Source organism: Rana temporaria, chromosome 7 (assembly GCF_905171775.1).
Source record: "Rana temporaria chromosome 7, aRanTem1.1, whole genome shotgun sequence".
NCBI classification, from domain to species: domain Eukaryota; kingdom Metazoa; phylum Chordata; class Amphibia; order Anura; family Ranidae; genus Rana; species Rana temporaria.
The window spans coordinates 151,074,709-151,095,624 of NC_053495.1; the positions used below are offsets into that span (position 1 = coordinate 151,074,709).

Here is a 20,916-nt window from a genome sequence, read left to right on the forward strand (position 1 = left end):
ACGTGCATTAGAGCGCGAGTAATAATTCTAGCACTAGACCTCCTCTGTAACTCTAAACTGGTAACCTGTAAAAAAAAAAGCGTCGCCTATGGAGATTTTTAAACATCAAAGTTTGTCACCATTCCATGAGTGTGCGCAATTTTAAAGCGTGACATGTTGGGTATATATTTACTCGGCGTAACATTATCTTTCACATTATGCAAAAAAAAATGGGCTAACTTTACTGTTTTGTTATTTTTTTCATTCATGAAACAGTTTTTTTTTCCCCAAAAAAGCGTTTGAAAAATTGTAACTGCCATTTTATTCCCTAGGTTGTCTGCTAAAAATTTATCGCAAAAAAAAATGATATTTACATATAGGAGAGGAGTGCCAGAATAGGCCCGTTATGGAAGTGGTTAAATACAGTTATTTCGTTCATACCAAATTGTAGAATCAGCTAAGTGACGGACTTTGTATATTAAGGGTATTACTTCATGATTCATTCATTTAGTTGGCATTCATTTAGTCTTGCCATTCTAATTTTTGTACATAGCCAAAGCTAACAGCAGAGCAAGAATACACAGTGCACCCAGTCCGTAAACTATTGACAATTTCTCTTTGTGGGTCCGAACCACGCGGGTCTTAGTAGGTTTTAGTATCCGATCAAATGTAGTCATAATTTGCTTCCTGGCCATTGGCCATTTCCCTGGACCTATCAAACGGTACTGTGCTGGCGTACATGGTCCAAAGACTACTTTTAATGCTAGAAAAGGATCTGTCACAAGCAGTCCTAGAATATTTGGTTTACAGCCTATTTCTTGGGCTAGTTCATCCAGATATTCAATGTAATCCAGCTGAAGACTGTATTCTTTACCAAACCTGTAATAAGCAAAAATTGACAAGATCACTGATTATATTTTTACTTCACAGACCAATGAAAGTAACATTACACCCAGTAGTTAAAGAAAAAATCTCTCTACTCTCTTTCTCCTGCCTGCCCATGGAGACAGTATCAGGAGCCATTAGCTTCTGCTGCTGGCAATCACAGCCTGTGAGGAGAAAGTGGGGATGGCACGGAGCGGAGTTGTGTGTGTCAATAGACACACACATCGTGACTTGGGATTGAGCCCGCATTAGTGCCCCCATAGCAAACAGTTTGCTATGGAGGCATTCAGCAGAGGGGAGGAACCAGGAGTGCCAACAGGAGACCCCAGGAGAGGAGGATCGGGGCTGGTTTGTGCAAAACCATTGCAGAAAGTAGGTATCTGATCCTTTGGTATGGCCCGTGTCACCTTTACGCACACTTGTTTTTCTGTTCGTTTTCTAGGTAATCCTGATCTAGGCTGACCATGTGACTAAAGAGTCATCTTTGTGGGCATTTGCTTAGTAATGAGTCATAAGCCCCTCACTCCCTCCTCCCATGCCTTTTATAATAACTAGCAGGGGGGATCTAACGGGGAATGAGTAATGGAGGCATCATCTTCCTGTAAGCCCCCCCTCCCCCGCATACGTCATTGAATACTAGAAATCCTCCAACAGATCTTTCCATGCGAAAGGAAAAAGCAGGAAAATATTATTTGATCATTTTAGTACGAGAATAAAATAAGGTAATTACATTTTTTTTAATTAGGTGATGTACAAACAATCTACGCCACCCAGGGGCGGATCCAGAAGGGGCAACAGGGCAATTGCTCCCCCCCGAGAAAACATTAAAGACTCTGAGGCGGATCGCTCCCGGGTAACCAGAGCTGCGGCCGGAACAACTCGCAGCCATTCTAAGCATGAATGACTGCTCAGAAACCTCTTGACTGCACTCTCCGCCCCTATACCTCCCCCAGCATCATTTTAGCCTCTCTCCTGCAGGCTGCTGCTTGAGTGGGTGGGATGGGGATGTGCCTTTTCCCCAAAATCATGCTCGTCTGGAAGAGGGAGATGTGTGCAGCTGAGCAGAGGGAAGCTGTGTGAAAGTTCCTGGAGGTGAGCTCTGCTGCTAGCACTACAGTGTGGATTTGTTTACAGGCACCTCTATACTGAGTCTGCTGAGTTACTGCAGCTTAGCATAGAGGTGCTGTTAGCTGACAAATCAGTGTATGCTCTCCTGATCCCCCCCCCCAGTGTATGCTCTCCTGATTCCACCCCAGTGTATGCTCTCCTAACCCCCCCAGTGTATGCTATCCTGACCCCCCCCCCCAGTGTATGCTCTTCTGATCCCCCCCAGTGTATGCTCTCATGATCCCCCCCCCAGTGTATGCTTTTCTGATCCCCCCCCCAGTGTATGCCCTCCTGACCCCCCCCCCAGTGTATGCCCTCCCAATTCCCCCCCAGTGCATGCCCTCCTGACCCCCGTAGTGTATGCTCTCCTGATACCCCCTCCTGACCCCCCCCCCCCCCCAGCGTGTGCTCTACTGTTCCCTGCACACTGTCCTACATACTACTGGCCTCTGTACACTGTAATAGACATTAAAGTCAGTTCCGTAAGTAACACCTTATTTTCTGGCAGTGCCCTTCCCGAGACTAGACTCTGGATCCACCCCTGATGCCATGCCACCTAACCCTTGTCACGTTAAGAGATATGAGTATAGTTCCACTTTCCTCCTCATTTTTTATAAACTTGAAATCAGTTGATGTTAACTACGACAGTGAAATGTTTGCATAGACATGTTTCCCACAGATCAAAGAGGAAACCTCATGTGCAAAAATAATAATTCCTGTTTGCAGACTATATACATTTTCACTGCCACATTTTTTTTTTCACACAGGGTAATTTAATAAATCTGACAAACTAGATTATCTGTGTTTAAGTCAAACGCCCAATCATGCTAAACCTAAGACTCAGAAGCGCACTTGCAAGGTAACCCCCTTGGGAGAGCGCTTCCCAGAGGGAGTTATCTGAGGTGGGGAGGAGCCGAGAGCAGCCGGGGGAACCCAGAAAACGCCGTTCAGGGCCACTCTACAAAACAAGCTGCACAGTGGAGGTAAGTATAACATGTTTGTTATAAAAAAAATTAAAACCTTTACAACCACTTTAAATCATTGAGTGTGTTTCTCCATTATACTACTCCCAGCTTTCCAATAGGTGTTAATGTGAATATTTCTACCTCAAAGACCTTGGCATTATTTTTCCTTATCACATGGGTTGTAACCAGCAGCTTACCCTCAATCAGGCTATGCCAAATATACATTTGCTAGATTTAGTGACCAATTAGGGGGTATATTAGCCACTGTACAGAAAGGAGAGGGAGATATAATGAATTGTTTCCAAGTTAAACTTAAGCTACGTACAAATGGGCCTAATGGCAGACCACATTGGCCGTTTCAATAAAAAACGTCAGACATTCGGCCCGTGTGTATGTCAGCTGGTCCGACAGAAGTATGGCTTCTGTCGGACGAGAATGCTGTAAAACCAGCAGCCCACTAGTTCCCGATCAACGCTCTCAGTCAATGGCTGAAAGCACTGACTGGAGTGTTCTGGTGGGGGGCCGTCCCTCAGCGGAGGAGATCTTTAGTGCAGCGGCTCGGACCGGAGCTGACAGTTTTTTGTTTTTTTCGTTCAACCCGCTGGGTTGAATGAAAAAAAAAATAATAGTGTGTACCAAGCTTAAAGGGTCACTAAAGGAAAAAAATGATTTTGCTGAAATGACTGTTTATTGGGTATAAAGACATAAAAGTTAACTGATTGCTTTTAAAAATGATTAAAAATTGAATTTAATCTATCATATAATGTGCCTCTAGTTTCACTTTCGGTTTTAAAGGACATACATGAAGTTCCGGGTGAGAGGTGAGTCGGGAAGACTCACAGAACAAAAACAAACAAATCCAGGGCAGTGTTTTGTTTTTAAAATGAATCTGATTGGTTCTAAGGAGTTTTAGACACACAGTAATGACAGCTTAGACCACCGTGAAAATCTCCCAGTATGATGGTTATAAGGAAACAGGCAACCAGGAAATGTGGAGATCACAGCAGAATTACAGCTACTTCAAAGCAAAAACTAAAAATGAGGACATGAAACCAGTACTGCAGTAAGGTAAAGGAAGCTTTTTAGCTAAAAAAAAAGTTTTCCTTTAGTGACCCTTTAAAGTGAAACTAAAGTCTATTTTTTTTAAATAACAAACATGTTATACTTACCTCCCATGCAAAGTGGTTTTGCACAGAGCAGTCTTGATCCTCCTCTTCTCGAGTCCCTCGCCAGCGCTCCTGGCCCCTCCCTCCTGTCGAGTGCCCCCATGACAAACAGCTTTCTATGGGGGCACCAGAGCCAAGACGCTGCCTTGCGTGTCCATTCAGACATAGAGCCGCAGTTCGGCCTCGCCTCCTCTCTTTCCTCATTGGCTCGCTGACTTTGACAGCAGCGGGAGCCAATGACGCCACACTACTGTCTCTGTAAATTAGGAGGGAGAGTTTCGGGCAGCCGAGTCTCTCGTGCAAAATCACTGGATCGAGATGGGCTCAGGTAAGTATTAGGGGGGCTGCTACACACAGAAGGTTTTTTTATCTTAATCCAAAAAATATATTAAAGTGGTACTAAAGGTTCGAATAAAAAAACAAACAAACAGGTCTTGCTTACCTCCACTGTGAAGTTCGTTTTGCACAGAGTGTACATTATGTTGTAAATCCTGTTTGGTGTGCTATTTGTAAATATTATGCAACCCTATCAATAAATGTATACTGCAAATTGAATGCTGTACTTCTTTTGTCCAAGAATCCTCAGATCTAGCTGTGTATATGTAAATACTCTTATAGTGATTGGAGTACACTCATATTTACACTTAGGCTAGTTAACATAACATCCCCCTATATCAAGCCCCCCACATGCCTTTTATCCAAGGGTTAATTAGCTAGTTCTTCTTTTTCCTCCTGGAGTGGTGGAGGACAGACTTGGCAGTGCATTGAACAGCACTCACGTAGTGACTGGTGGGTCTTCAATGCAATATTTTTCTTAGTCAGGCTGTATGACGATTATGATGGCCAGTATTACCTTTTGACCATAGTAAAAGATTAACCCTGAATCCAGAAAGAATGAATGAATACCTTGTTAATAAGATTTTCTGTTTCAGTTCGATGTCCTTCTGGATTTCATCTTGTGATGGTAATTTGCACAAACCTAAAAAGAATTAGGATTAACAGCGTAAAACTTTAGAATATAAGCTAGACATGATGAAAAAACATGTTTTTGTTTTGTTTCGATTCGTTAATCTAGTAATCTTGTTTCGTCAAATTTGGTTGATTTGCTCAATTCGTATTCGGGATTCATATTCAGAATTCGTATTTGGAATTCGTGTTTTGAATATTATCGCATTTTCTTCATAGTATCAATTTTTTTCAATTAGAAATGTTCGAATCGATAAATTTTGAATCGGTCAAATCGAAAACCTTAGATTTTTTCGATTTGAATGTGGCAAAGTGCACAAAAGAAAAATCGTCAAATGATTGCAATGGGGCTTATTTACTAAAGGCAAATCCACTTTGCACTACAAGTTTGCACTTGGAATTGCAGTCGCTGTAGATCCAAGGGGGACATGCAAGGAAAAAAAAATGTTTAGCTTGCACATGATTGGATAATAAAATCAGCAGAGCTTCCCCTCATTTCAGATTTACACCTCAGATTTACAGCAACTGCACTTCCAAGTGCACTTTGCACTTGTAGTGCAAAGTGGATTTGCCGTTCGTAAATAACCCCCACAGTTTTGATTTCAGCAATATGTGTACAGTTAGAATTCGACTGGAGTTCGATGTAAAATTTGATTAGAATTGCTGTCCAAATTTCTGGAATTCAGACAACTTTTGTTTCGTTATTCGGAGGATTCAGTAATGCCCTGTACACACGATCTGTTCATCCGATGAAAACGGTCTGATGGATTTTTTCATCAGATATCCGATGAAGCTGACTTTCATGGGTCTTGCCTACACACCATCAGTTAATAAAACGATTGTGTCAGAACGCGGTGACGTAAAACACAACGACGTGCTGAGAAAAATGAAGTTCAATGCTTCCAAGCATGCGTCGACTTGATTCTGAGCATGCATGGATTTTTAACCGATGGACGTGCCCACAGACGATCGTTTTTTTCTATCGGTTAGTTAACCATCAGATAATTTTAAAACAAGTTCCTAGTTTTTTAACTGATGGATAAAAAACCGATAGGTCCCACACACGATCGGTTAGTCTGATGAAAATCGTCCATCAGACCGTTTTCATCAGACAAATCGATCGTGTGTACGCGGCATCAAATTAGTTTATATTGTTGTTCGGTTATTCGGATATATCAAAATCTTCAAATAACAAAAAATGTATTCAGATATTAATTCGGAACGAAACGAACCGCACATGTCTAATATAAGCATACATTGAATTTTCCATGCTGTGTTTCACTGAGATAATATAGAAAAAATCTTCTGTGGGTTTTTTTACACCGCTGTGCTGCATTATCATATGTTACATGCTATGGGATGTGATGTAATGCCATTTATTCTGAATTGCACCTAAGGATGCCTTATGTGTTTGCCTTGGTCATTGAGGCCACTCTTTGGAAGGGGCGAGATAGAAACCATAGCATTGTCAATGTGAACAGTCAATGCCCATTGCAGAGAACCACTAAAGCTGAAAATCCTAAGTCAGTAGGATCAGAAATGATAGGTTTAGGCAGGTAATAGAGTCTAGACAGACTTCAAGATGATTACAGAGTCTAGACAGACTGAGAGAAGACAAGAACCAGTAAAACAAGCTAAGAGACAAAGTCAAGGATACAGAAACTTGGCAATTAAAGAGTACTCTGAGTACTCCGAAGGCAGCCTATAGAGTACATAGAAAAACCAGACCATGATTACAGGGAACCAGGACACACAACCTAGTGGCAAAATCTAAATGCTTCAACAGGGAATTAGAGCATAGACTGAAAAGGGTATGGACCAATCAGGATGCATGACAACCGAACTAATAAAAGTGGGGTTTAGTAGTGAAAATTGGGTAAAGGGTAAGTGCAGTTATATATGGATAAGCTTATTAATTAGTATATAAAGATACAAATAAGACATTAAACCATTTTTGAAAATATTGGTTTATAACACACTAACTAGGGTGTGATCTCCTGGCTCACATTGGTCCCTACTGCATGAACTAAAGTATGACATCCTGAGTCTTTGAGAAGAGCATCATCATCACATGTTGTGCACAAGACATGTACTGCCTAAGGAGCCCAGGGCAGATCACTGCTTTGATTCTATGTAATAAAGGCCACACAGGAAACCATGTTATATTCCAGCCAGGCCCGGATTTACTCCCTTTGCCAAAAAAAACTGAAAGTCCCCCAACCCGTGCCCATCATTGCCGCCTCACCGTGCCCATCATTGCCACCTCACCATCATTGCAGCCTTATCATGCCCTCATTGCAGCCTCACCATCACTGCCGCCTTACTGTGGCCTCATTGCAGCCCCCTTCACCATCATTGCAGCCCCCCTCACCATCATTACAGCCCCCTCACCATCATTACAGCCCCCTCACCATCATTACAGCCCCCCTCACCATCATTATTGCCCCCCTCACCATCATTGCAGCCCCCCTCACCATCATTGCAGCCTTACTGTGCCAAACAATGTAGCCTCACCAGTCAGTGTGTGCATTACGCACATCGGGCATCTCCTGCTGTGTCACAGAGCTCTAGACCAGTGGTTCTCAACCTTCTAGTGCCGTGACCCCTTGACAACATTTTCCAAGTTGTGGGGACCCCTAACAGTAAAATTATTTTCGTAGCGTGGGTTGTCAACACCCAAGTAATTTGCGCCCTCAAACCCACGGACATTTTGCGCTCCCTGAATCCCTTCCACTCGTACAGTATTAAAACCCCTTATGGTACATTTTAGGATGTACAACTCTTTCTCTTTGATCTCCTTACTTTCCCTTTTATCTCTCTTTATTCAAATTTCTTGTTTTTTTCCCCTATCCCTCTCCAGCCGTCTTTCTTGTTCTTTCTCTCCCTTTTTCTAAGTTCATCCTCCTCCTTTCCTCTATCTTCCATGTATTCTCTATTTTTATTCCTTCTCTTGCTCTTTGGGGGGGATGAGATGAGTGGCAGTGCTGGCGCAGAATTGGGATGAGTGGCAATGCTGGGGGGAGTTCTGATCAGCCAAAAAGGCTGGGGGAGCGGTGTGGGCTTCAGAAACAGCCCAGGATTCGGGGACCCCTGGCAAATCATCATTCGACCCCTGAGGGGGTCCCGACCCCCAGGTTGAGAACCACTGCTCTAGACAGAACACTGCCTCTATCTCATGAGCTGGTCTAGGAGGAGGGCGGGACCTTTATCACAGCGCACCCAAACTTTTCACAGTGAGCTCCGTGACACAGCAATCTCCCGCTGTGTGTTACAACTGGCGCCACCCCTGCACCCACTGCCGCCCTGAGGCCTGGTCTTGGTGGCCTTGTTGGGAATTTCTGCGGAAGGTGACATTGTGGTATTTTTAATCTTTATATCTTACTTAGTAAGCTTATTTGCCCAAATATCAGTGCCTTTCAGGCGAAAACATTCCATATTTTGTATAGAAAAGTACATAATCTTTCATTTTTATTTTTTTTGCATAAATATATTGTATTTGTTGATGATCCAATTCATTTACAAATTTTTTTAAGTTAATTTTGTGGTCCTTATGCAAGAAAATATGCCACTCATTTTCTGTTCACAATTCTATATTGTTTTTGTGGTAATCGTGTGGTTACAAAGTTTCATGGTCTGTTTTGTTCTCTAAGGATATTCCCCATCACTCAATTGTATTTGGAGCACCACAAACCACAAATACAGCCCTAATTGTATTAATGTTTTTTAACGATCTTTAAAAAAAAAAAATCTTAAAAAAAAGGTCCAACAAACATCAAGTTAGCAAGGCACATGCTTTTACATTACATAGCCTTAGGAACATCCAGGTACTGTTTTTCAGCCAACATAGAATCTTGTTAACAGGCCAGGCAGGTAAAGAAATAGCACAGAATCGTACGTCTGTTTCCCAGACCATATTAATAAAGGGTACCCATATGTGCATTACTCCCTATAGCAACATTACGCTTTGTGTAATAAATAGAAAAATGCGGAACAAAGCTTTGTGTAAATAGTCCATTTTGGTTTTGTTAAGGAAAGTTTTTAAACCAATATTTTGATCAAAGAAGAGTTTAGCCTTCGACAACATTTGCAGTATAATGTAATGACAAAACACATAACATCCTTGGGCTTTTAGATAAGTCTGCTTCTCTCAATATATGTAGTGAAAGAACAGTACAAACAAATGGCAACTGCCCCAACCTATAACTTGCCTTAAGAGCAAGGAGCACATGTCAAAGAAAAATTCCCAGCTTAACTTACCAGCCTGCCTGCAACAAAACAAATGTGTCCTGTCTAACAGTTCATGTTAAAAACCAGAGATTAGTTTGCACACATTTACAAATGTGTGCAAACTAATCTCCTGTTTTTAGCATGGACTGTTAGACAGGACAATTCAGTTTTTTGCAGGCAGGCTGGTAAGTTAAGCTGGGAATTTTTCTTTGTCATGCGTCGCCAATCCATGTGCTCCTTGCTGTTAAGGCCAGTTATAGGTTGGGACAGTTGCCAATTGTTTGTAGTGTTCTTTCACTGCACATATTGAAAGAAGTTGAGCTGGGATTTTTTTGTTTGACAATAAAAGAACAGGCCTGGAAGCACAGTATATGATTACATGTATTTGCAGAACACTGAGACCTGGAGTAAACTAGCAGCAACACCTGAAATAGCCTCTTCTGGCTTGAACACAAATGCAGATGCTAGCTTTGGACCAAAGCAATCTACTTTTGAAGTACCCAAAATTACAAGCAAGTACCCAAAATGACAAGCAGGTCAATAAGATTTCTCGAATTTGGCCCTGAATTTATTTTGCTTGTCTAAAAATCAGGACCTTCCCTTTTTGTGAGCTCATAAGCCAAGCACAAATTAATATCTTCTAAAGAAGAATTTTTTAGTCTATTACGTTTTTTTAACTACAGTATACACAAAACTGAAAACCATAGGAAGAAACCTGATGTAGTACTTTTCCAGTATAGTCATTAAATCTTACCTTTGAAGACTCTTGTTATCCACCGAGCCTGAATTTCTGAAGCTGCCATAATTGGACCAAGGGGCTGAATAAGACCAACAACACCCAGTGTTGCCTTTTCCAAGTTTGTAGGGAAGATACTTTTGTACAAATTTATTTTGTTTTCAACCTTTAAAATGGATTCATTGAGGAATGGAAATGAGTAGCGATATCCCGTAGCAAAGACAACAACATCAATATTTTCCTCAATGGTCCCATCATCGAACTTCACAGACGTTTCAGTGAACTCTGACAGATTGGGTTTCACTATGACATATCCACAGATGATACGACTTGGTAGTTCATCATTAAACAAAGGTTCTTTAAATTGAGTACTATGAAAAAAGTCAAGTCAAGACATTCTTAGCATAAAAACCAAAAAAGGTAAGATTTTTTGGGGGAAATTCAAGAATAATCTAGATCAGGGGTCTCAAACTGGCGGCCCTCCAGCTGTTGCGAAACTACATATCCCATGAGGCATGGCAAGGCTGACAGTTACAAGCATGACTCCCACAGGCAAAGGCATGATGGGACTTGTAGTTTTGTAACAGCTGGAGGGCCGCCAGTTTGAGAGCCCTGATCTAGATCAATCACAATTTATCTGATCATAATCCAAACAAAACGTAATACTAATACTTTGGTGCACTGTGCGGCAAAAAAAATTAAGAAAATAAAAGGGAATAAAATTAGGCAAAATACAATGATAAAATCATGTTTTACCAAGTGTGAATAGTAGGTAACATCTTTAAGATTTAAAGAGTACAATTGTAGTTCAATCCTTTTTTACCAATCAGCTGCATCCAACCTGCTATAAGCTCATGGTTGAATTGCTATAAAACATTGCAACAACATGTATAGCTGCATATTTTATCAAAATGCACACCAATGCGATTGGACATTCGCACAATGCATAGGGGGGGAGCCAACCTTCCAATTGCTTATTTTTTAAAAAGCACAATTTAAATTATGTTATTTTTGTGAGTGGTAATAATGATTGAATGTATTTTTTATCAAAAATATCCATTGTGAAAAAATGTGCACAACTATCACAACTATCACAGGACCTACAAAATTATTGCCACCATTTTCCCCCCAGTTCTATGCATTCAGACAATGTGTGGTTTGGAGGGTCTTTTACAAACTTTGAAAGTTGTAAGTGAAAAATAATAACCTCCAAATGCTTAGCATAAGTTGCTAATTTAGAAATGTTTCACCGTTTGCCAAAAAGGGACAATGTAAAATTGAAAAACATTTGTTATTTATTAACTCCATACAGTTTTATCTTTCAGATGTAATAGGGATTTTTCAGTTATTTTTCAGTTATGCTGTGTTTGTACAAAGCATAACTGTTATTTTAGTATATTCTTATCGAAAATACCCTTGTTTAATAAATATTCACATAATTATCATGGGACCTAAAAAAAACACAGTATTATGCTTTCAGAAAATGTATAGTTTGGTGGGGGAGTCTTTTACAGACTCTGAAAGCTGTAAGTGAAAAAAAAGGGAAACCTTGCAAGAATGGTCTGGCTACATGAGATTTAAAGTGGAGAGGAGAACCTGGCAGTGAATAAGTTAATGTACTAAGGTTAATGTACTAAAGTGCTAACTAGTTAATTAGTATGAAAAAGTCCATCTAAAACCTCTAATTCTTTCCTTTCTGAAATATAAATTACAATACAAGGTACCATGGTAGTTGTCTTAAAATAAATTTAATTTATCTCCTTTTAATGGTAAATTTAGATGGGAAAGCTGGATTTTCCACAACTGTAATTACAGTCAGGTCCATAAATATTGGGACATCGACACAGTTCTAATCTTTTTGGCTCTATACACCACCACAATGGATTTGAAATGAAAGGAACACGATGTGCTTTAACTGCAGAATTTCAGCTTTAATTTGAGGGCATTTACATCCAAATCAGGTGAACGGTGTCGGAATTACAACAGTTTGTATATGTGCCTCCCACTTTTTAAGTGACCAAAAGTAATGGGACAGATTAACAATCATAAATCAAACTTTCACTTTTTAATACTTGGTTGCAAATCCTTTGCAGTCAATTACAGCCTGAAGTGTGGAACGCAATGACATCACTAGACGCTGGGTTTCATCCCTGGTGATGCTCTGCCAGGCCTCTACTGCAACTGTCTTCAATTCCTGCATGTTCTTGGGGAATTTTCCCTTTAGTTTTGTCTTCAGCAAGTGAAATGCATGCTCAGGTCAGGTGATTGACTTTACCATCGCATAACATTTCACTTCTTTCCCTTAAACTCTTTGGTTGCTTTTGCAGTATTCTTCAGGTCATTGTCCATCTGCACTGTGAAGCGCCGTCCAATGAGTTCTGAAGCATTTGGCTGAATATGAGCCAATAATAATATTGCCCAAAACACTTCAGAATTCATCCTGCTGCTTTTGTCAGCAGTCACATCATCAAAAATACATCATCAAAAATACAAGAGAATCAGTTCCATTGACAGCCATACATGCCCATGCCATGGCACTACCACCACCATGCTTCACTGATGAGGTGGTATGCTTTGGATCATGAGCAGTTCCTTTCCTTCTCCATACTCTTCTCTTCCTATCACTCTTTTACAAGTTGATCTTGGTCTCATCTGTCCATGGTGTCTGGACCATCTGTCTGGTGTATAGAGCCAAAAAGACTAGAATTGTGTCAATGTCCCAATATTTATGGACCTGACTGAATATAGTTTAAATAATAAAGTTCTTCTTTTAAAGTGTACAGGTTGTTTTTACAGGTTGTATATCTTTTGTTGTGTCTGCATGGAAAATAATCTGTGCACAATCCTGTTTTGCTGTGTCAATATGTACATAAAATGTAAAATATATTTGTTCTCAGTTAATAGCTTTCTTCTCATATCTGTTGGCCCAACTAGGCTAAATCATTGAGCAATATAGTCATTGAGTCCACAACAACTGTAATATAAATTAAATATAGTTTTAGGGCCTTGATAAATCACAAGTAAAATAAGCCTAACTAGCAAAATTATACCTGTCTCTAGGCTGAAGTCCATAGTGAGCATGGTCAAACCATTCATTCATTTTCTTCTCAGTCAGCCATGTGACAATAGGGGTTGGCAGTGTGTTCCTCAGCAGATTTTGAAACCGTGTGTCAAAACAGATATCCCATGGATAACCTTGGTCAAATACTCTGCTCATAACCCAGCAACCTCTCCGAGTGCTAAGATATACCTGCAAAGAGTACAATTCTCATTATCTGTCCCTTTGCTTTGACTTCTTTTGACCTTCACATTTTGTTAATAAATTATTTATAAAAAGTTTTAATGTAAGTACAAAACAGCCATTTGGGCTTTACCTTAGCTTAACGTACAAAAAAGGTAAACAAGTACACAATGCAAGGTCACAAAATATTAAAATTCTTGGTAACCTCTGGATTCATACATGGTCTTATATAATAAAAGAGATTTCCAGAACTCAAGGGTGGGAACCACAGCTGACTTCCATTTCAATGGAATTCCTGCACATTTTAAACAAAATATTTCCTCCATGTTTCCTAGACTTGCCTGTCTAGGAAAATATATTCTTATTTTCATTGTGTCTTTTGTAACTAATATTTCTGGGGGCAAAGCATTTCACTGACTAATTTGAGTAGACCAGAGTCAAACCAATGCATTAGATGATTTGACTCATCGCTTCTCGGCCTTTTGGTTAAGATCAAGTGTAGATGATTTGACTCGAATTTGAATGTTGGCGTGACTCAGGAAGTGTTAAATCTCTCTATATTTTACTTAAAACAGAAGTAAGGGTTAATTTTATTTTTTTATTTTCATACTTACCTCGGTGGATGAAGCATCAGACCAAAGCTCCTTCTGTCCACCACCGTCTCTTCACTGAGAACCAAGCCACCGAACATAGCCGATTGCTCGGTTCTCACAGATCCCCAAGAGGAAAGAGGCTGACTGACAGTCACTCTGCTTCTCCACGCTCATGGAGCCGTGGAGGGGTGGGGAGAGGCAGTCTCAGCGGCTCACTGAGACTGCCATCAATCAGGGCAGCTGGCGGATCCCAACTTGGAAGTCGTAATGACGAGCTGCCCCGACTGATGGCAGTGACGGCAGCAGAGAGCGGACTTCAGACCGCTCTCCGCTGAAAATGGGTCACAGGAGTGCAAAACGATTTGCACTCCTGTGACCCTTAGGAGAAGCTCAGCTTAAAAAGCTCAGGCTGGACTTCTCCTTTAAAGTAGTTGTAACCCCCAGTCATGAAATTTGAACAGAGCACATATATCTGTAGTATTTACTGGTCTCTCTCCAAAGCTCTGAGTCTCTGATGCTTTATTCCTCTTTTATCAGCATAAATTACTTCTGACAAGTTCTCCTGACACATGAGATAACATTTGTGATGGGGAGGGAGATAGGCAAAAAACTTGTCTATTCAGAATATAGGCCTGCACGTTGCTTCTTTCCTTTTCCTATGTAGGGGGGGGGGGGGGTATCCCTTTCTTCCAGTCAGTTCTCATACAGTGTGTAAAGCCTTGTACACACGACCGAGTTTCTCGTCAAAAACCAGCAAGAAACTTGCTGTTTTTTTTTTTGCCGAGGAAACCGGTCGTGTGTACATTTTTCGACGAGGAAACTGTCGAGAATCTCGACGAGCCAAAAAGAGAGCATTTTCTCTTTTTCCTCGACGGGAATGGAGAAAATTGGCACGTCAAGTTCCTCGACAGCCTAACAAGGAAAACTACAAGCAAAACGATGTGTTTCGCCCGTTGAGTTCCTCGGTCGTGTGTACGAGGCTTAAGAGCTGTAACTGCAGCTCTCCATCTCCTCCTTTGCACTCCTCACAGATGAGATGCAGAAGGATTTTATCACAAATCTGAATTTGTGAAGGGTTATAGACAGAAGAAGACTGCAGATAAACAAATAAAACTTATGTAGGAGGATGTGTTTCATCTCTGTGTATCATCTGAGGGTTTACAACCACTTTAAAGCTGAGCTCCAGCCACAGAAAAAAAATCAACACTTTAACCTTGCCTAGCCAATCAATAACTTTGTTTTACATAATGTTTCTTCGACTCAGTTATACTTACCTTCATCCAGGTTCTCATGATCTTCTGATGCACCTATTCCAATGAAGACAACTGATCAGCTGCAGCTGCTCTGTATGCAGCTGATCTGTCTTGTTACTGCTTCCCTCCCACCAATGTCATCATGCACTGTAATCAGTTCAGTACCATTTGCATGACATATTTTCCAGAAAATGGAAAGTATGTGACCAGGTTGAGATGACAGCCTTCCCAGTAGTACCCATTTTGCAGCACTGAAGACTGGAGGGCCGAGACAATGGACAGTGGATAAGGTAGGTATAGATGGATCATAGAAAACGTATAAACAATTGGCTGCCGGCAGTGGGATGAGAGCCAAACATTAGTGTTTTTTCCCTAGACTTGGTTCAGCTTTTATTCAAATTTATACAAATTAAAAGGTTTAGAGAGGAAGCTACTGCAAACAAATATAATATTTCTTTGTAGTCTTGTCATTCATTTGATACATAGATTTTTTTTTATCATACCTGAGATGCAGTACGACTTAGTTCTACAGCTATATCTGTTCCTGTGTTTCCCATTCCTACAACAAGAACCCGTTTCCCTTTAAATCCTTTGGCGCTTTTATACTCTTTACTGTGGAAGTATTGACCTTTAAATTTGTTCAGTCCTACAAGATAATAAAATTGACAATAGTAACCTGATATGCAAACAAAACCTTGCCTTGTATCTACACAGGATAAATTGATAGACTCCAGTAAAATCACTTTCTTCTTTATGTTTGTTCGGCCTCCGCCTTGTGATACAAATAGGTGTTCCTCTCAGATGCTACCAATTGAAGATATACGGTAATTCGCTAATTCCCCATATAGTGATCAGAAGCATTACTAAATCAATTTGCCTGACCTCAGATTCAAACTGGATCAGGCTAATGTGTTCAAGGTAAAAACGAGGGACATTTCAGGCAGTTTACATCAAAACGATTTACACTGTTTTAGTTTTGCAAGTTCCCATTTTCTGTGGTTGACAGAGCTTCCAGAATGACCCAGATGCAATGCAAACCTCTACAACATCCTCTTGCCATTTACAGCAAGCTATTCCAGTGTAGTTATGCTCAGACATAACCCATGTACCGTTAAGCCGTGTACACACGAACGGTTTGTCCGATGAAAAAGACAGATGGACTGTTTTCATCGGACAACCCGATCGTGTGTGGGCCCCATCTGTCTTTTTTCCATCGGTGTAAAAAAATAGAACATGTTTTAAATGTTTCCTATGGATAAAAAACCGATAGGAAATTTCGATCATCTTTGTGGAACTCCATCGGAGAAAAATCCATGCATGCTCAGAATCAAGTCGACGCATGCTCGTAAGCATTGAACTTCATTTTTTTCGGCTCGTCGTAGTGTTTTACGTCACCGCGTTTTGGCACGGTCAGAATTTAGTCTGATAGTGTGTATGCAAGACTGATGAAAGTCAGCTTCATCAGATATCCGACAAAAAAATCCATCAGATTTTATTTCATCAGAAATCCGATCGTGTGTACACGGCTTAAGACAAGCTTCAACTGCCATTTTAAGTATATTGCAAGGAAACAGGGTGGTGTTTTTTTTGCTGTCACCGATTATTCTCCCATGTGATGGGCCTCTGTTTGCATGCATTGATATATGGATGCTTACTATAATATGGCTTCATGTAGATAAGGAACAATTTTAATTAGATCAAGTAGATGCATCTTTTCTGGGGGGATGCCTGTACTGAGAATTTTGTATGGTATGGGTGTGTGTGGGGGGGGGGGGTGGTCTGTACTCAGGTTTCTGGCAGGAACAGAGGGGTGCCAGATTAAGTGCAGCAGATAAAAACAATGGTTTAATTAAAATGACAAATGGCAACTCAAGATAGTAGAAATATACAGACATATTGTGTATAAAAGCATCCGCCTCAGAGGTTCGCCAAGCTGCCCAATGCGTTTGGTGGCCTTACGTGCAAGCTATATCACCTGGATGTAAGCAGGAACTGTCCAAACGCTGCCATGACAGGCGTGGAACGCAAGATGGCGCCGGGCCAGACATGATGTCACATGGAACGCATGTAGGACGTGCTGATGTGAAGTGGCCAGTAAGGCGTTTCAAAGCAAAAACAAATATTGAGTGGCCTCTTGTCCTCTTACATTCCCTGAGACTGAATAGTTATTTTCCTATGCTGGGATCAACATTGAGGTATTTGTAATCCGCTATCATATCCCCTCTCAAGCATCAATTCTCCAGTGAGAATAAATATAGTGCTTATAGCCGTAATTGATATCCTCCAGTCTCCCTATTCATTTCATTGCCCTTCTTTGGACTCTCTTCAGTTCCAGCACATCCCTTCTGAGGACTGGTGACAAGAACTGGACGGAATACTCCAGATGTGGCCTAACCAGAGTTTTATAAAGTGGCAGTATTATTGTTTTATTCCTGGAGCATATCCACTTTCTTATGCATGCTAAAATTCTGCCAGCTTTGGTAGCTGCAGCTTGACATTGCATGCTATTACTCTGTCGTCCACTAGGACCCCTAGATCTTTCTCCATCCTTCATTCCCCCAGTGGTTCTCCCCTTAGTGAGTAGTGTGCATTTATGTTTTTTGCCCCCAAGTGTATTACTTTACATTTGCCATGTAGTCGCCCATTCTATTATTTTCAAGTCTCTCTGTAAAATTTATATGTAGCGCCTGGTTACTTCTAAGTACCAGTGCTGTTCGAAATTTAAGGGATGATCAGGGTGTATTTTGACTCTGATCCCAATTCTAATTTCAAAAGGGTCTCTGTTTCAGCTGGGCTGTGCTATGGGCTCATTTTGTTGTTGCCGGGGTGTTATACCACCCCGGGGCGACAGGTGGCACCAGTGGAGTCCAGGCTGGGGTGCCTCTTGCCAGCAGCCAATCAGGAGGGAGTTTCTCTTGCGGGGCATGCTGGGGAGGGTACTTCTGGAACAGACGCCATTGAGGCGGGGTTCTTTTCCGGTGTGGCACCCACCTTCAGGGTGACCATACATCACAGCTCCCCGGCAGGATGGCCTACCAGGCTGGGGTGCACGTGCCACGGGGTGTTCCAGGTTCCGGGACCATGTTGGCCCGGAACATTTAAAGCTGTGGCGGGGCCCCAGTGATTGACTGGGTCCCCAATTCTAAGAAGATCCCAAGCAAGATAACTATTCAGTGGGGAGTCCGCCAAGAGAGGCTGGTGATCCAACAGGGCCTCGACAATACATCGGGGATCAAGGTAACCGGACACTGAAAGGTTGGATGTTAACCACCTGTCAGTCAGTGACCCATTTGAAATCTACCTGAAGCTGCTCCAGGCACAAATTATTATATAGATATATAGATAATGCTCCGAATGTAGATATGAAACTTATTGCTATGCAAAAAAACAATCACTTAAACTTAAATGATTCATAATGTAAGATTTACAATCAGTACTCACCAGGAAAACTTTCCAGTGGATAGTATGGGTCTGTATGGTGACCGCTGCAGACCATAACAGCATCAAAAATGCTAGTCTCTTTCTTTCCGTCTTTTTCTGTGGTGACCTCCCACTGGCCAGTCGTGGAAAAATTGGGATGTTTTTTCACGCTGCAAACCATTGTCTAAAATATAATCACATAATGTAAGTTTTATTAAAGGAGAATGACAATAGTTTTTTTTAACTTTATTCCTCTGGTGAGTCCTCCAAACCCAACCAATAAGGAATTTAACCTAAAGTCTTTCCCCAGTCTGCTTTTTTCATCTCTCCCACACCCAAGGCTCACCCGAACATTACCCTGCTTTGGCTCATATCCACTCTCTCAAGGCTTAGGCCAACTGCATAATATCTTGGTTATCTCCAGGGCTGAAGGTCTACATTGGTCAGGACAATATTTTCAGGTAGAGCCTGTAACTCACTAGAGGGCTCATTGTTACAATAGAGGAGGGTATTACAAAGATAAAAACTACATTTTGGGGCAACATTAGAGTAACTTAATAAACAACATACTGTCTGACAATAGTTTATTTAATTGTATTGCTCTGGTGAGTCCTCCAACCCAATCCATAAGAAATGTAACCTAAAGTCTTTCCCCAGTCTGCTTTTTTCATATCTCCCACACCAATGGCTCACCTGAATATTACCCTGCATTGGCCAACTGCATAATATCTTGGTTATCTGCAGGGCTGGAGGTCTACATTGGTCAGGACAATATTTTCAGGTAGAGCCTGTAACTCACTAGAGGGCTCATTGTTAGAATAGAGGAGGGTATTACAAAGATAAAAACAACATTTGGGGGCCATGTTAAAGCAACTTTTATTAAACAGCATACTGTCTGCATTATATGGTATCATAAATATCTGCATAGTCAAAATCCACATGATGCCTCATAATAAATTAGACCCCCTGTTACATTTTTACTTGAGGAAAGTGGAAAGATAGAGCTGGACCCGTAGGGTTATCCTGCTGGTATTGTTATCTTAATCTTATGGTATTATTGTTTGTGTAAATGATCTGATTCCTAGGCAGGTGGCTTTAACACCACAGTCTCCTTGGGCTTGTATTGTAACTTAACGAGAATTGAAATTGAGGCATCACACCATTTCTAAGAGGTCCAGACACAACTTTATTCCAGTAAAAGGCAGAGGAACAATCCAAAAAGTGTCCAATGTGTTGGCTAACAAACAAGCTGCTGAAAAAAAAATGTGCTTATAATTCACACTAGAAAAAATACCATTGTAGGTCCAGTGCAATTCTGGATTGTTCACATTGTAGTCAGTCAAGCCCTGATAAAAGGGGCGCTGTTAGACCGCTGAAATACATTGAAAAATTTTGGGATTGTACCCATGACTTTTAATGAATTAAAGTTGTATCTGGACCTCCTAGCAGTAGTGTGGCTTTTCAATTTCAATTCTCATTAGACATGTGCACACTGAAAATTTTTGTTTCGGAATTTCGTTTTCGTCTGAAAAAGACATTTATTTTGTTACTCCTGAAATTCGTTTTTATTTATTTTGTTTCGTTAAAAAATGCATTTGTCCAAAAATCAATTAAGGTTGAATCTGTTATTGAAGGCTTATGGTGTCTGTCAAATGTTCTAAGAAGATTCGGGGGAGCAGCTAAACTGTACGACGCCGCAATCGTACATTTCCGGTCGAATGTTCCGCCTACAAGCTATAGAAGAAATCTAATGTTGTATGACACTTGTAATAATTATATTTATAAATTATTATTACTAGTCAACCAACATTCAAATTCTTCTGAGGCCTATGGGCAGAGCATTTGACCTGAAATGTATGATTACAGCGTTGTACAGTTTAGCTGCTTCGTCTGCTTAGAACTTTCGACAGACACCATAAGCCTTCAATGACAAATTCGACTTATGTTTTTCGCTGCTTCGTTGAATCTTCGTCGTTCATGTTGAATGGTCTACCCAACACTATAATGTTGAATCTTTTCTCTCTATGTCGAATCTTCGTGTCTCTATAATGTCGAATCTTTCCTCTCTATGTAGAATAATCTTGGACTAATAGAGTTAAGGTTAGGCACATTCGACTGCAGATTCGATAGACACAGATAGCTATTGTCACCCTCACGTCGAATCTCCTATCTATATAGAACTGTTGTAGCAACGAAAATAAAGCATTTTTTTATGTCGGATCTTTTCGGATTTCGGATTCTGCGCGTTCATTTTCGTTTGTTAAAACGATAATACCCGCAATTCGGACGAAAACTAATGCACATGTCTAATTCTAATTACATTTACACTATTGTCTGTGTCCCTGTTAGGAAGGTTTGCCCTGGACTTGAAAGTCACA

General features: G+C 40.8%; 1 protein-coding gene and 1 non-coding gene across 2 annotated transcripts in view; one reads left to right on the forward strand and one right to left on the reverse strand.

Annotated features, from left to right (window-relative positions):
- Window positions 1–330: 330 nt before the first annotated feature.
- LOC120945765 (dimethylaniline monooxygenase [N-oxide-forming] 2-like) overlaps window positions 331–20,916 on the reverse strand; it is a 61,066-nt gene continuing 40,480 nt past the window's right edge. Inside the window, exons 4-9 of the mRNA XM_040360146.1 lie at window positions 18,560–18,722; window positions 15,622–15,764; window positions 13,082–13,281; window positions 10,050–10,402; window positions 5,009–5,081; window positions 331–858 (exon numbers count right to left, since the gene is read on the reverse strand). Coding sequence (XP_040216080.1) covers window positions 516–858; window positions 5,009–5,081; window positions 10,050–10,402; window positions 13,082–13,281; window positions 15,622–15,764; window positions 18,560–18,722 — 1,275 coding nt within the window. The 3' untranslated portion in view covers window positions 331–515. The remainder of the gene's footprint in view (window positions 859–5,008; window positions 5,082–10,049; window positions 10,403–13,081; window positions 13,282–15,621; window positions 15,765–18,559; window positions 18,723–20,916) is intronic.
- Window positions 13,739–13,935, forward strand: LOC120946326. Its single transcript, XR_005750663.1, has one exon. It is a non-coding gene; the product is annotated as a U2 spliceosomal RNA (small nuclear RNA).